This window comes from Crassostrea angulata, chromosome 4 (assembly GCF_025612915.1).
Source record: "Crassostrea angulata isolate pt1a10 chromosome 4, ASM2561291v2, whole genome shotgun sequence".
Taxonomy (NCBI): Eukaryota; Metazoa; Mollusca; class Bivalvia; order Ostreida; family Ostreidae; genus Magallana; species Magallana angulata.
In genome coordinates this window covers 6,062,028-6,075,811 of record NC_069114.1, presented here as the reverse complement: position 1 = coordinate 6,075,811, position 13,784 = coordinate 6,062,028, and the positions used below count along the sequence as shown (strand labels likewise).

The 13,784-nt window shown below is 33.7% G+C and overlaps 1 protein-coding gene across 1 annotated transcript; it reads left to right on the top strand.

Moving 5' to 3' along the window:
- Positions 1-371: 371 nt before the first annotated feature.
- Positions 372-5,288, top strand: LOC128181129 (uncharacterized). The gene is made up of 3 exons (XM_052849398.1): positions 372-441; positions 2,489-2,644; positions 4,002-5,288. The coding sequence occupies exons 2-3, from the start codon at positions 2,611-2,613 to the stop codon at positions 4,403-4,405; spliced, it is 438 nt and encodes a 145-aa protein (XP_052705358.1). The 5' UTR covers positions 372-441; positions 2,489-2,610; the 3' UTR covers positions 4,406-5,288.
- The last annotated feature ends 8,496 nt before the right edge of the window (positions 5,289-13,784 follow it).

Sequence of the window (13,784 nt, the reverse complement as noted above, 5' to 3'; positions counted from 1 at the left end):
AGTTATAGAAGCATATGCATTAATAAGAGTTGCCTGTATGTTTGAAATCCTAGCACGTACTGGATAACCTCAAAGGCATCGTGGTTAACCGTTGTAATGGGGATAAGGAAACTGGGCAGAAAAACAATAATTTCTAAAACCAAGATGTTTATTCCGTCACTTCTTGTGTCCTCGAGCTCTAAATTTATCCCGTGGTCCGTGTCAAAAGGGCTTACTGTCACTCTCTACCCGCCAAATCCGATTGTTTTCCATCTTGTTCTTTGATCCTTCAACTCTTGAACTTGATTCGTCAGCGTTGCTCTGACGTCATAATGGAAGTATAAGGCTTTTGGTGTTCTGTTAATTTTCAGTTTACTATTTTGTACACAATGGCACACTATTGTCTGTTCTTACAATTGAGATATTGCTTCCTTATATTCCATCTGCAGATCTTCGTTTCAGGTAAAATATTTTTTGTTTATATATTACTATTTCTCTCAGATTTCAAGTTGAAGCAATCATATCGCATTTTTTCCACTAGTTTTGAGTTTTTTGTTCGTGTGTCTTTTTTAAATTTTTTAAAGAAAGAACGTTATATGAAAGTTGATAAGTTTTGTATTTCATATGATAAACAGTTAGAAAAGAGGAAAAAAGACACTGTGTATATAATATATATACATACAAGTACAAATTAAAAAGTTAGGTCATATAAATCATGGTAGAGATTACAGTGCATGGTATGATTGTGTTTGATATTTTTTATATGTCTGACAAAGAAGATGGGTGGATAAGGCGTGTAAAATGCCCATACACGGTCGGACAGGCTACTGAAAAATTAAAGTACCAATAAATCTGATGTTTTTTTAGAATCATTTAAAACAATATGTATTTAACGAATCATTGATTTTTAACATATAGGTATGTTCAATACGTGGAATGTGTTGACTGAAACATGCGTATACGTATCAAAACCTGCAAATACTGTCATTTTTTAGAACTTCAAGGCATTTTCTTTTATAGAGTGGGTCTGTGCTCCATATTTTTCTCATTGTCTAATTATTAAAGGTCTATTGGAAAACAAACCGATTTCAATCAGCAAAAACGTGGGGAGATGACCCACTATACATTAAAAATATCATTTTGTATCCCAACAATTGAAGGTTTTGAAAAAATAATACAAGTCCGGTAGTTCGTGGCCAAAGTCGCACATAATATTTAAAAAGCCCACTTTGTTGTGTCTGAAATGGCTCAGTGGTTAAAGTACCTGACATAAGCTAACCTTATATATCTAGGGTTTTTATGTTACAGGTTCGATACCACCAAAATTTCCGACAATATACTTTTTTTCTTATTTTTGTTAAATATATCAAAAAGTGACTATTGTTAGAAATTCTGCTTTTGCAAACTTGTATTATAATATATTTGAATAGATTTAATTGGGGGAAAATAAATTCAAAATTATATTTCACTGCTAAAGCGAATGGGCATTTGCGCCATCTTATTCCCCCATCTTCTTGAATAAAAAGTATAATGATATAGGAATTGTTATGTTTCGTTAAAACCATATTTTAGTACACAATTTAATAAATATCATAAAGAATATAAACCGGTTGAATACAAGCTCCGAGCTGAAAACGCAGGGCGGTGACCAGGCTTGGGGCGAATTACATTGTAAAGTAATGCATGCATTACATTACCATTACTTCATGAATTTGGGCATTAAATTACCATTACCATTACTTTATTTTCTTGAAGTAATGCATTACATTCCCATTACTTGAGCAAAGTAATGCATTACCATTACCATTACTTTGTGAAAAGTCAAAAATATGTATTAAAAAAATAAAGCTAAATAAAGAGTTTTTGCAAATGTTTCAAATATAAAACACTCTTTAATATACCTACAGGTTCATGTTCAGTATCAGGTTCAAATTTCATGACTTATACATTGTACAAGATTCTTTCTTTATTTGCTTAATATATCATCATAATTATGGCATTATGAGCAACTTATCACATAAGTAAACTGATATTTAGAGACATTTGATATGGTACAATGTCTGGTATGAATTTAAGACACAGAAGTACATGCACAAGAGAAAAAAATTATGGAATAACGTTGCAGATATTAAAAGCTAAATAGAGATATTACCCAAGATTACACAAATCTTTAACAATTTTGACATTAAATTGTATTAATTTATGAACAGAGGGTTTTTACAGTAACATTTCTAAACATATTTTAATCGGATTTCTTTATACCAAGGACACTTTAAGACAAAAGACCTTAAAAATATGCGATGATACTTAAATATTTCACTCTGATAATAAAGTTATTCATATTTGATTTAAAATAAATCGGGTATTAATTTCTGAAATGCTGAACAAAACTGCTGTCCGTGACTGGTATTGAGTTTAGACCATTTGTTGTATAAAGTTTTAGATATAACATCACAAATAGAAGAGAATGATGTTTACATCTGACACGTCTCCTTCATTCTCTATGCAGGAGAGGGTTGCTGCCGACAGTGGTCTGTCCAGCCCCTGGTCACGGGCGGATATGGATGCGTCCGGTCGGTGGAGGCCGCTTACAGCGCCAGAAAATGTCTCCTTAGAGGCCATCACCTAGCAATGGTGTCAACCAGGAAATTTGTCTGCATTAAAGGTCTCTCTCTCTCTCTCTCTCTCTCTCTCTCTCTCTCTCTCTCTCTCCCCCCCCCCCTCTCTCTCTTATAAACTTAATTGGTGGGATTAGTTTACGCTTTTAACTAAACCACCTTGCGGTCTATAAAGCATAAACTGTTCAAACTCAATTTAAATATATACTTTTATAAATTGGATTAATTCCTTAATTAAGGAAGGAGTCTTTTTTATATTATCAAACATACTTCTTATAATAAGAAATGCATGAAATTTTGACACAGTCAAACGGATCATATTACTTAATGATTCTATCAGTTTAATTAAATTTGACCTTTTTGTTTTCGGATAAAGGCCAGGTCAAGGTCACTACCTTTTTCCTCAACGCAAAGAGTGATAAAAATAAGTGTAGCTCTTTATAGTTCTGTAGACATTTGTTTAAGATTTGAAGATTCAAATCTTCAATGAAATCATAGACCATGAGAGTGTCTATCAGCTTATACTACTAAATTGGAATAAATATTTATTAATACTAAAATTGATATTGCTTAGCCCGCATTTCCTCTAATTTTCTTAAACTTTGAAGAAATTTTGATTATTTTTTTATGCTTCCAATAATAAAATATTTCTAATTTTTATGTATTATGAAGACTTTATATAAAGATATAAATTGACAGAAAAGCTAATATATTGACCGTTTCATAAGAGAGAAAAACTGATTTTAGTGATTTTTTCACAAAAATCAATGTATAGAATGGGCGCTTTAAAAAGCTTATAAAAATGTTATTTGATAGGCAAATCATATTTTAAAAACATATTCTGAAACCCAAGTATCATATTAATAGTTCACATTAGTAAAAAAAAATCCAACATTATTGTTATTGTTTTTAAAATGCTAAAACAGACTCATTATATATATATAATCTGCAGCAATTCTGAATTGCGCAACATGTGATATTTTCCTACGCCAAAAATATAGTCCTTGTTCCATTCTAAACATTGATTACATTTTTCTATGCCAAGTTGTATGATAGTAAAAAAGAAAGAAAAATATACTATTTTAGTTTCCTTTCATCTTGATTTAATGAACAATTAATCAAATTTACGTTTGGCAAGTCGAAAACCAGAAAAGACTCCTTCCTTAAGGAGACTGAAAGGTTAAGAAATCAAATATACATCAGACCTGTCATAAACTTCTAAATATGATGTTTTGGGCCATGACATATTTTGTTTAGTAAAAAAAATCCAAATATTTTAGCTTTAAAATTTGCACATTTTCCTATATATCTTTATACAGATTCCTTCGTCTAAAGGAGGTAAATATAGCACAAAAATGGCCCCGACCATCGAGTCCTCTTATTTATTCAAGATTTTTTATTTAGACGAAAAATACGCAATAAGACCAATGCTGCCAACGACCGCTTTCCGAACTACAGTGACGTCACTCGACAACTCGAGCAATAACATCAACCAAGTTTCCAAATCGAACCCAAACAGTGATGAAACCACCTCAACTTTATCTTCTGCCTACTTTACTGTAGAATCCACTGATGGTGGGCTAAACTTTACGGACAAAATAACATTTCCTGTCCCATCCTCGGAAACAGAAGTCGGCAAAATGACAACGCAGAAAATAGTGGCGGATTTTCAAAATGTCGATAGAACATTAACTGGCTCCAAGTCGGAGTCGGTGAAGGACACAAAACTATCTCCTGACCTTGTCGAGATCACCGAAAAAGAAAAACTGACGAAATCATTAGTGTGCTGTAATCCTTCACTAGTGTGAATAAATCAATCAAACATTTGAAAATATATTTCTGAACTGGTTTATTGTATTCAATATTCGTCATCTATTTAAAGGGGCGTGGTCACGATTTTGGCCAAATTTTATTTATCAATTTTTATGGTTTACAATGCTTTAGTACTAGTAATGCATTTCAAATGATAAACCAAAATTAGAGTGTTGGTCGTAAGATTATGAGCAAGATGCAATCTCTCGATTCTTTGCTAAACACAAGGTTCCTACCTTTTTATTATTATTTTTTTTTTTACATTGGTACATATATATACCGGTTAAAGTTCTTTTTCATGGTGATTTTTATTTCTGCTGATTCGTTTTGATACATATTGAAATTTCCTATGTGACCGCATAGAATCGTACGGTGCTAGGAAATTCGTTTGGAACTGCATCCGTCGTGTGCAGTACGATCGGGGTGTGGGAATGTTGGCGTATATAGAGGGTACAAAGGTATAAGGTTATGAGGCGCGCTGTGGGTCGTTATTTTCATTCTATTTTAATCTGTCCATTTTATAAAGAAATTAGAAAGTTGTATGTAAAAAAAATATTATTATGAAAAGCCTTCTGTCATTAAACTCGTTCAATTACTCTCAACAAAGAATATCAAAGAGTTGTGCAATTTGGGCAAATACCTATATAAATGTTCAAAATTACGATAAAAATAATATTTAAATTGTTGCTTTTGTTTTGAGAATATACTCTTCATTATCCTGTTTAATTTTGTCATGTACATTTTACACACTCATATGTGCACTAATATATGCAGTCTAATACAAGATTGTGATGTTTTTAAAAAAATGTCTACATATGTTTGCATGTTCACTTTACTTATGTATATATGTTAAACCTATGAATCGTATGGTTCTTGGTAATAAACAATACAATACAATGAGCCACATTCACTTTATGTCAAAACATGTGAACAAAAACGTCACCCAAGCTCTGTTTACGTGACCGAGAATCGCGAGCTCTGTATCTCGCAATAACTCAACGACTGAGTCGGACCATCAACATTTGGTTGCCCATTAACAATTAATGCTTTACTGAAACATTATTAATATAAAAAAATCGAAAAAACTTATTTTTGTCCAAAATCGTCGTGGTCATGCCCCTTAATACCTGAAAAGTGTCTCTCTCTCTCTCTCTCTCTCTCTCTCTCTCTCTCTCTCTCTCTCTCTCTCTCTCAAATAAAAGTGATGCACGGAGGATTCCAATTTCATTTTATTAAACGAGTATCAAAATTATTAAAACAGTTTTGCATGCATGCATGTCATTCAACAAACAGTCATGTTACATATAAGTGAGACTTACATAAAATTATTATGACCGCGTGAGTTCCGAAATCAGAATTCTTTCAGCAAGACTAATTAAGCACCGTATTCCAAAATATTTAAATAATATTTGTAATTTTTGCTCTTAATGATTAAAAAATGACAGGTAACAGCATTAAAAAAATGAGTAAAAGATTTCATTTATTCTACACAGGAAATGCATTGGATAATCACATAAACGTAATGACTCTGGAAATGAAAAGCAGATAATTACACAATTAATGTTGTAGTTCTCAGCAAGACGTGAAATAATACCATGTCACATTGATATAACTAACGTTCTAGTCCGAAAAGTGTCGAACCCCATTTCACCAATAAACTTTGATAAGATAATCATGTGAAAAAAATGACAAAAAGAAAATAATATTTCAGAAGTATAGTTTAAAATAGAGTTAGAATAGAACCGTGACGATTTTGTTTTGCGATATTTTTCATGATGTTCAGTGTATATATATATAGCCAAAGCCCGTGTACATAACTGTGACTGAATACGCAATATATACAGTGCACGTATAGCTGTTAATTATGACAAAATTATGACACTTCCGGGTCATTGCTACAGATAAACGTGATGAATACCTATGACCTATGTAGATTTTCTATACCTACATGTAGGCCGATTTCTAGACTTTGATTCAAGGGATATGCATTATCTAGCTATATAGGGTTCTAGAAATTGTGTAAGAATTCAACTGAATGCCTATAAACATTATTTTGAAGATGAAACTGTTTTTTGAAAGCCATAAAACATCATCATGTTTAGATCTATATGACCAAGCCCTGTAGGCATTTTTGTATATTTGGTGTCATTGAGACAATTTAAATAATCTGCTAGTTACATGTAAGCTAGAACTTTTGATAAAATGTTTTTATCTCTATTGCTACAATCAGAGAAAATAAATGTTATTTATGTCTCTGCTGCAATATTTTGGAAGCAGAGGTTACCTATTCGTCTATGTAAAAACCAACGAATTCATTAAACGCGAAAAGGCTACTGCCGTAACCTATATACCGCCGTGTGACGTGTGTCTGTAACAAATCATGTGTCGATAACGTTTTCTATTCATAAAATTATCACGTACAATACATTTACACATAAAAATACATACACTGTACATTCAAAATTTGTCTTAGCGTAAGCATAAATAATAGGCTAATCAGATCCAAGTTTAGTAGTGATGATCTAACTTAAACCGGATAGAACCGGTTTTCAACGAAATACGTACGTTAGTAAACAAAGCGCCGATCTACATATATATTCGTCCGCAGTGCGTCATGAATTTATAATAAGACACTGTAAAAAACCCAGTATTTTTTATCTGATTGATATTCTTTAATGTAAAAATTATGATTAAACTTTCGGGTTTTATTCTTTATCAGAAATTGATTCAAAGTTTTTGAAATTTAACCAGCGATATCTTAGAACTATTTACCCTGCCTTTAGCGTAGGGATACGATTCGAGAACACTATAAATACCATCCCGAATATTCTGTTGACTACGCAGAAGGCATTCGATGGGGAACAAGGAGGTTTGGTTGGTGGTCTTGTGACGAATTCGTGTTTTGAAGGGGTTCTTTGGCTTCTTCAGATAAGTAACTCATTGAAAAAGTGTCGTGGTGCTATTTAAGTCTTCTATTATTTGCCATGTCTTCTTAATTTGGCTTCAATATTAGGATCAGACTTTTTTTGAGTTTTCAAGATGGCGGGCTTCATTTCATGGGATGCTAAATGGCTGACATATTGGATTTATTTTAACGGACATCATGATTTTATTGTTTGATAGCTTCTTTAAATAAATCTTTGATTTTAAGAAGTTTTGTGATGTGTTAATAATGGGTTGAATGAAAGATTAATCAGTGTTAATGGCTACCCTTTTTAGGGTAGTTGGTATTTCCGATCATTTCTCTGATGCCTTTTTCAGTGAAAGCGTTCATACAATTGTATGGGAAAAGAAATCCCCGTTGATGGCGAAAGCAAGTATTACGAAGGATTGTTATAAATAAGTACACATGTTGCAAAGTAACAATATATTGTTTCTCGTTTGCATGCAGACATTGTAGCCATATTTTGTGGCTTTATCTTCCATGTGCGTCTGCTTTTAGTACTTTCAGATCCTTCACTGAATATTGAAAAAGCATGAAGATGGTAAAACCTAAAAATCATAACTTGTAAAGTTATAAGTTAAGTTTTTTCAACAAATGAGATAAAAAGCAGCAAATTAATTTGCGTAGAGTTATATATGAAATATGTCTTTTATGAATGAACTTTCAGACATCTAGAAAATTCTTGGAAGATAAATAGATTGTTGATTGAAATGAAAAGCACAGAGACGGTGAAAAGACGTTGAAAGCAAGTATAATGCAAGAATTTCAGTGTCCTGAATAATGAAACTTGTAAGTAAACTCTGAACAGCAGAGATGCACAGACTTGTTTTTACAGATAAATATATCAAATGCTCACATACAAAAAAGGTAGTAGTATATAGAACAAACAAATTATGCGGAAGAGAAAGGACATGGTGATTCAAGTAGCCATGATGCAAGTAAGCCCACTAAAATCATGTAAGTTGAGTAAACTAAATCTGTTCATTAATGATGTTATGCTAACCAGATTAAAGTAGATTGTACAATATATTGAAAATCGAGTTAATTGGATTAAATTTGGAAGCAGGGGACACCTTTTTCTGCAGGTACATTTTGCAGATCGCGTGAAGTTATTTGTGAAGACTGATAGACCATTGGTAAGCTGATGATGCCATATCTAACTGGTTTTAAAGGGTTGGGGGAGAATGTTCAAGTACTGGATATTTTTTTATAGAAGGCAACGTGGATGAAATGCAATAGCAAGGTTATATTTAGATTACATAAACCTGTCCAGTCCATTTGATTCTACTTGCTCAAAGCGAATTCTTGATGTAACCTTGATCGGTAAGAGCAATTCCTTATAATTGTCTGTAGACTAGATGAAAATGAATGGGGAAAATACAAATAGAACTGCAGATAAGATAGTTGCTTTAAATTTTGTAAGTGAAATGTATGTGAATATTAAACGCCTACTTCATATGTTGGATAATCAAATTCATAAACTTTGTACATTGATAAATTTAACAGTGGGGTTAGGGTGGGGTAAACAATATATTTGTGAGAGAATTTCAGAGCCGTGTGAAAGCCACCATTTCAAGTAGAAGAGTATGTGGGTGATCGACTTCCCAAGGCTTTAGTCCACTTTAAAATGAAATCCATAGAACGATCCAATCGTGAGACGGTCCAAAGCTTTGATGAACGTAAGCAGTTGTCCGGTTACTGGTACATCATTTATTACAAAGATTAGAAGTTTTTGAGCTGTCTTTAAGTATTCAAGGTTTAAAATCAGTAGTATTGTGGTGTTGCAAAAGGAAGATTGTTTTTGAGATAATTAGTAGAGCTCTCCGACGCTGAAGTTAAAGACGGATAAAGTTGACCCAGCCATGCCAAGGTGTATTGGTGAACATGAAGGTGAAAACTACCCTATAAAAAAAATATTTGGTGAACCATTTAATTTTATTATGAATTTAAAAGATAAAATTTCAATCGGGGGGATGAAAGTGGGGAAGTGATTTTTATCTAGTTACAGATGACTTGAAAGGTGACCTCACTTTGGGTGAAACGCCCATGTTGATGCCCGAGAATAGTATTTCGGTGTACTAACAGTTGGCCAGTCAAGTAATGGTAACCCTTAATATTGCGTAATTTTTGAAAGATGTTTATATTGAAAATGAATAACTATATGTTTAGAGTCTCTGCTAAACTTCTAGACAACTTAATATCTGCAATTAGGTTGATAAATTAATTGATTTTTTAACGTTGGGAAGGGGGGATTATGTGGCTTTTATGTTAGCAATTTTCAGATCCTTTGGGAGTGGCCTGTGATGGTCGTGTATTGCATTGAACCTGGAAATTTCTCATAACCAAGTCTTCGCAGAACGAGGTAGTTTTAACCTTGCATTGAAACTTCTTTCTAAATGATGCCATATTATTAACTTGTTTATCTTGTATATATATATATCAATTGATCTGCCTTAAAATACATTTTCGAAGTGTAACGTTCAAAGGTGAAACAAAGTAAATGTTTGCATCTTATAAAGGGGGTTGGGAATACTAATGAAGTTATTGCAGATTTGGAAATGCTGCCCATCTAGCCTACTGTGATTCCTCTAAGAGCTATAATGGGAAAATCTTCAAAAGGAATGGAATATATGTTGGTTGCAGTACTTTTGCAAGTTTAAAATGCATACTTAGTATATTGTCTATAGAATGGAGAATTTATTTGAAGAAAAAAAAATATGAATTGGTAAATACATTGCAATGGTGTCTGATTGTGCATATTTTGGGGGGGATTTGGGGAGTGGTTCTTAGTCTTGCAGACCCCTGACTGAACCCTTGACCTGGTGACCTGATTAGAAATTCTGACGAGCTCCTTGTATTGAAAAATAAAGATGTCCAAAAGACAAGGTCTCAACGTGCGAAGTGTTTTGGGTATTGTAAGTCTTTAAAAATGGTGGTGTGTTTTTTGCATCTTGAAAAGTGGTTTCTATTTAACTAAACTCAGTTTTTAAATTTCAACTGTAACAATCATTATATTCAGTAATACAAATGTGTGCGTTGCAATGTGTGTTTTGTTCAAATGTATCAAATAGATGCTGCGCCTACCTATTCCTAGTGGTGATAACACCAAGTCACAGGTGACCAAGTACTTAAGTACCGGTATATATATTATCTTTATAATCTGCTTGTAATGCATTGATTGAATTATTTTTATGATAATGACTTTCTCCTTGTATTAAGTTCATTGGTAGAATGCTTTTGGTTTTTTGGTCTGTACAGTTTTTAGGTTCAACAACATGCCCATTTAGCTATTGAACACCCTTACAGTTTTGAAACAGCTCACCTAAATTAAACTTTGCCTTTCACAACTGATTTAAAGCTTATAGCTTGTGTAAACCGGAAACTTGTGAGTAATGCTTGAATGTTGTTTAAAATCTTCTTAGTAAATCTTGAATGATTAATATAATTCTTGTAGAAACTCTTGTTTGCTTCATTATATATTTTTCTTGAACTGTGTATTTTTGGGGGGGTTGGCACCATGCTTTACACATTTTTTCAGTGTGTTTGGTACTGTGTGACCGAGTGCATATGCCTGGAATTAAACTGGTGACCTTAGCTGCTTGTGGGAGCTGAAATGTTAAAGAACGGCAACCCAATTCTAATACGCCTAGCACTGTATTGTCGTACCTGTCCAAAAAGTAGTGTATACTTGCCCCATTATTTTTCACTTGTGTATGTAAACTATTTATAGTCATTTTGTATTTACAGATCTTATTGAAGTGATAGTTGCATTTTACAAGTATTTTCCTTTTTGCGAAATTCTTATCACTGTGTTACATGGCTAGATTGAAATTTTGAAGTTGAATTTTAAACCCATTTATAACAATATCATTTACTTTAATTTATATTGTGGTTATTAAGCACTCTTTTTTTTTTTACAATTAAGCTATTTGGTTTTGAAAGTTACTGGCATGATATATTACACCGTTTCAGCTATGCCATAAAGGAGGTTTTTTTTGCTAACCTATATTTTTAGATCTAGATGATTTGGACTGCCCAGATCTTATTAATGAGTATTGCTGTGAGGACCTGCACCTAACTGTGCTTAGTATGTACTCTTGTCTTATAACCGTTTATAGCAGGATATATTTGATGCAAAAAATTAATACTTATACTTCTTTCTCACAAACATCTCTCCTATCAATTTCATGTGTGGTATTGAGCAACACTATTTTGTGCAATTTTTTCTCCCAAAACTTTCTTTTCAGAAGGGACTATTAGACTTTCAGATAGATACCAAATTAACAAGGGGAGATATGCTATTAGATAACCAACTTAATGTAATTTTTTGACAGTTGACATTCATTGGGGGGTGGGTATTGTTTATGGAGGAACAGTATTGATATTAGTTTCAGATGAGATTAGTTCTCTGTGAATTTGAAAACCGTAGCTGTGTCGATGTCGCTGGATAAGAAGCACTTTTGCTGCCCAAAACAGACCTAAGGTACTCATTATCCTGACCACCGAGCTCTGTAAGCTTAAACTAGTACATTTTTTTTCTACAGGTTAATCTCGAGTTCTTTATAGTAGTGGGGGGAGGGGAGTTTTGATGGATGATATTTACTTAGTTTCCAGAATTCTGTCCTATCAAAGACCCACAAAAAAGTTGTAAATTTAGACCCAGTGTGCTTTATTGAAATACTGATTGAAGAAATGCCATGGATTATTTCACAAGAGTTGGCAAGTTTGTTTATTGTACTTGTGAACATTTTTTGTAACATTTTTTACTTAATTGGGGGGAGGGGAATTAATAACCACTGCCTGATTAGTTTCAGAACAAGACGTGTGTTGATGAATACTCAGCAAACCCTGTAAAGCTAGTCCACCTTTACCATAATCTTCACTTAACCAGGAAAAGTGTCAAAATGGTGGGATTTCTCTTCATGATCTAGAAGAAGTGTAAATAATGCCACAATTTCTTTTTTTGGTCAAAGCTGACAAAACACTGCCCAAGTTGCTTGTGTATCAACTGTTGCAGGGGGGAGGAGTCTGTTTTTCTTGTGTTTTAGGTGCACTGTAATGATGTACGACCTGCAAGTTTAAAGATTTTCTGCACTTCATAACCCCAGTCCACTGAGTAGCTGATATGGGAGGGGAACAGATGAGAAATGTATGGTAGTGAAAAACGTCTCGCAGTCAATATTGAACCCAAGAAGCAAAATGTCCACCAGGTTGCTAGGGAACCAGCAAGTTTCACTTAGTTTTGTAGGAACGGTGATTCATACATCACAGGGGGGACAATTGGGCCTTTTTCTCCCATGCCTACTTGCACATCTGTATCCTGCAGAGCATGGATCCCTGACCAAAGTCAGTAGTAGAGCAAGATCTGCGCCTGAACAGGCAGATTGTCCACACACCTGACTGACCTCCAGGCTAGGTCCACTGGCTATAGTCTACACCATCATCCCAAGCTGTCTAAGTCATGCCAGGTTCAATTTACTATTCATCCTTATTTTAATCTGCAGCACTAGTGAGATTTCTTTATATTGCAGTTGATCAAAATGTTTAATTTCAACATTTTTGATATGTCTGTATTTGAAGACAATTTGGAAGGGGGGATGGGGTACTTAATTGGTTTTGCTTAGCTTCAGAAATCAGGTACTTGGAAGCCACCAGTTACCCATCAAGCATCGAACCTGTAAAGTATAATTGTAAAGGAACCAGTTGCTGTGAATAATATAGATGCAAAGGACAAGAATTTTGAATTGCTTTCACTCGTCGCCCAGTTATTTCCCTTGGATCAGAATCATAGTGCAGCTGTTTCAAAGCCATAGCTCTGGTAGTGTAAAAATTGTGATTCCTAAAAAAGTTGCCTTTTTTTTTTCTTTTTTTTTTTTTTTTAGAAAATAGTAATAGTCATCAGGTGTAGAAATGATGCAGCATATTGGGGGGAGGGGTTCTTAATTCTCCAACATGTTTCAGAGTGGGCCACCGTGTAATGAGTTTCCATATCGTGAACAAGTCTTTTCCTGTATGCAGTTGGAAGAAGCATGAAAATGATTACAGAATCAAGTGTTTAAAGGAATGCCATGTTAATTGTCCATACTCACCACGTGTGTGTAAGCCAAAAACACCTCGTTTCTTTTTGGTTAATTTTGATGCCTTTTGTCGTAGAGCATGTTCTTGATGCTTTATTTACAGAATAGAATGTTGGCCATGGAAGTGTTTTCTCATAATTGTCATCAAGGTTAAAGAAAGCTTCACTGGAATTTTGTAATTTGATGCCTCATATCAACCCGAGAAAGGGGGGAAGGAAATGCTAGTGTTATGGAATTAGTTTGCAGAAATACCACCTTCACAGTTTAAAGTATAGGAGGAAAAGTCTCTTAATGGACCCATGCAGTTCCTTAGTTTTCGCTGAACAATAAGAAAAACCAGTCAAATAACCCTAA

Bases quoted from the DNA above. Each gene is read 5' to 3' on its own strand.
- LOC128181129 (XM_052849398.1), top strand. From the start codon at position 2,611: ATGGTGTCAACCAGGAAATTTGTCTGCATTAAAG. The intron at 2,645-4,001 runs GTCTCTCTCTCT...TTTTTTATTTAG, and splicing joins GAAATTTGTCTGCATTAAAG to ACGAAAAATACGCAATAAGA.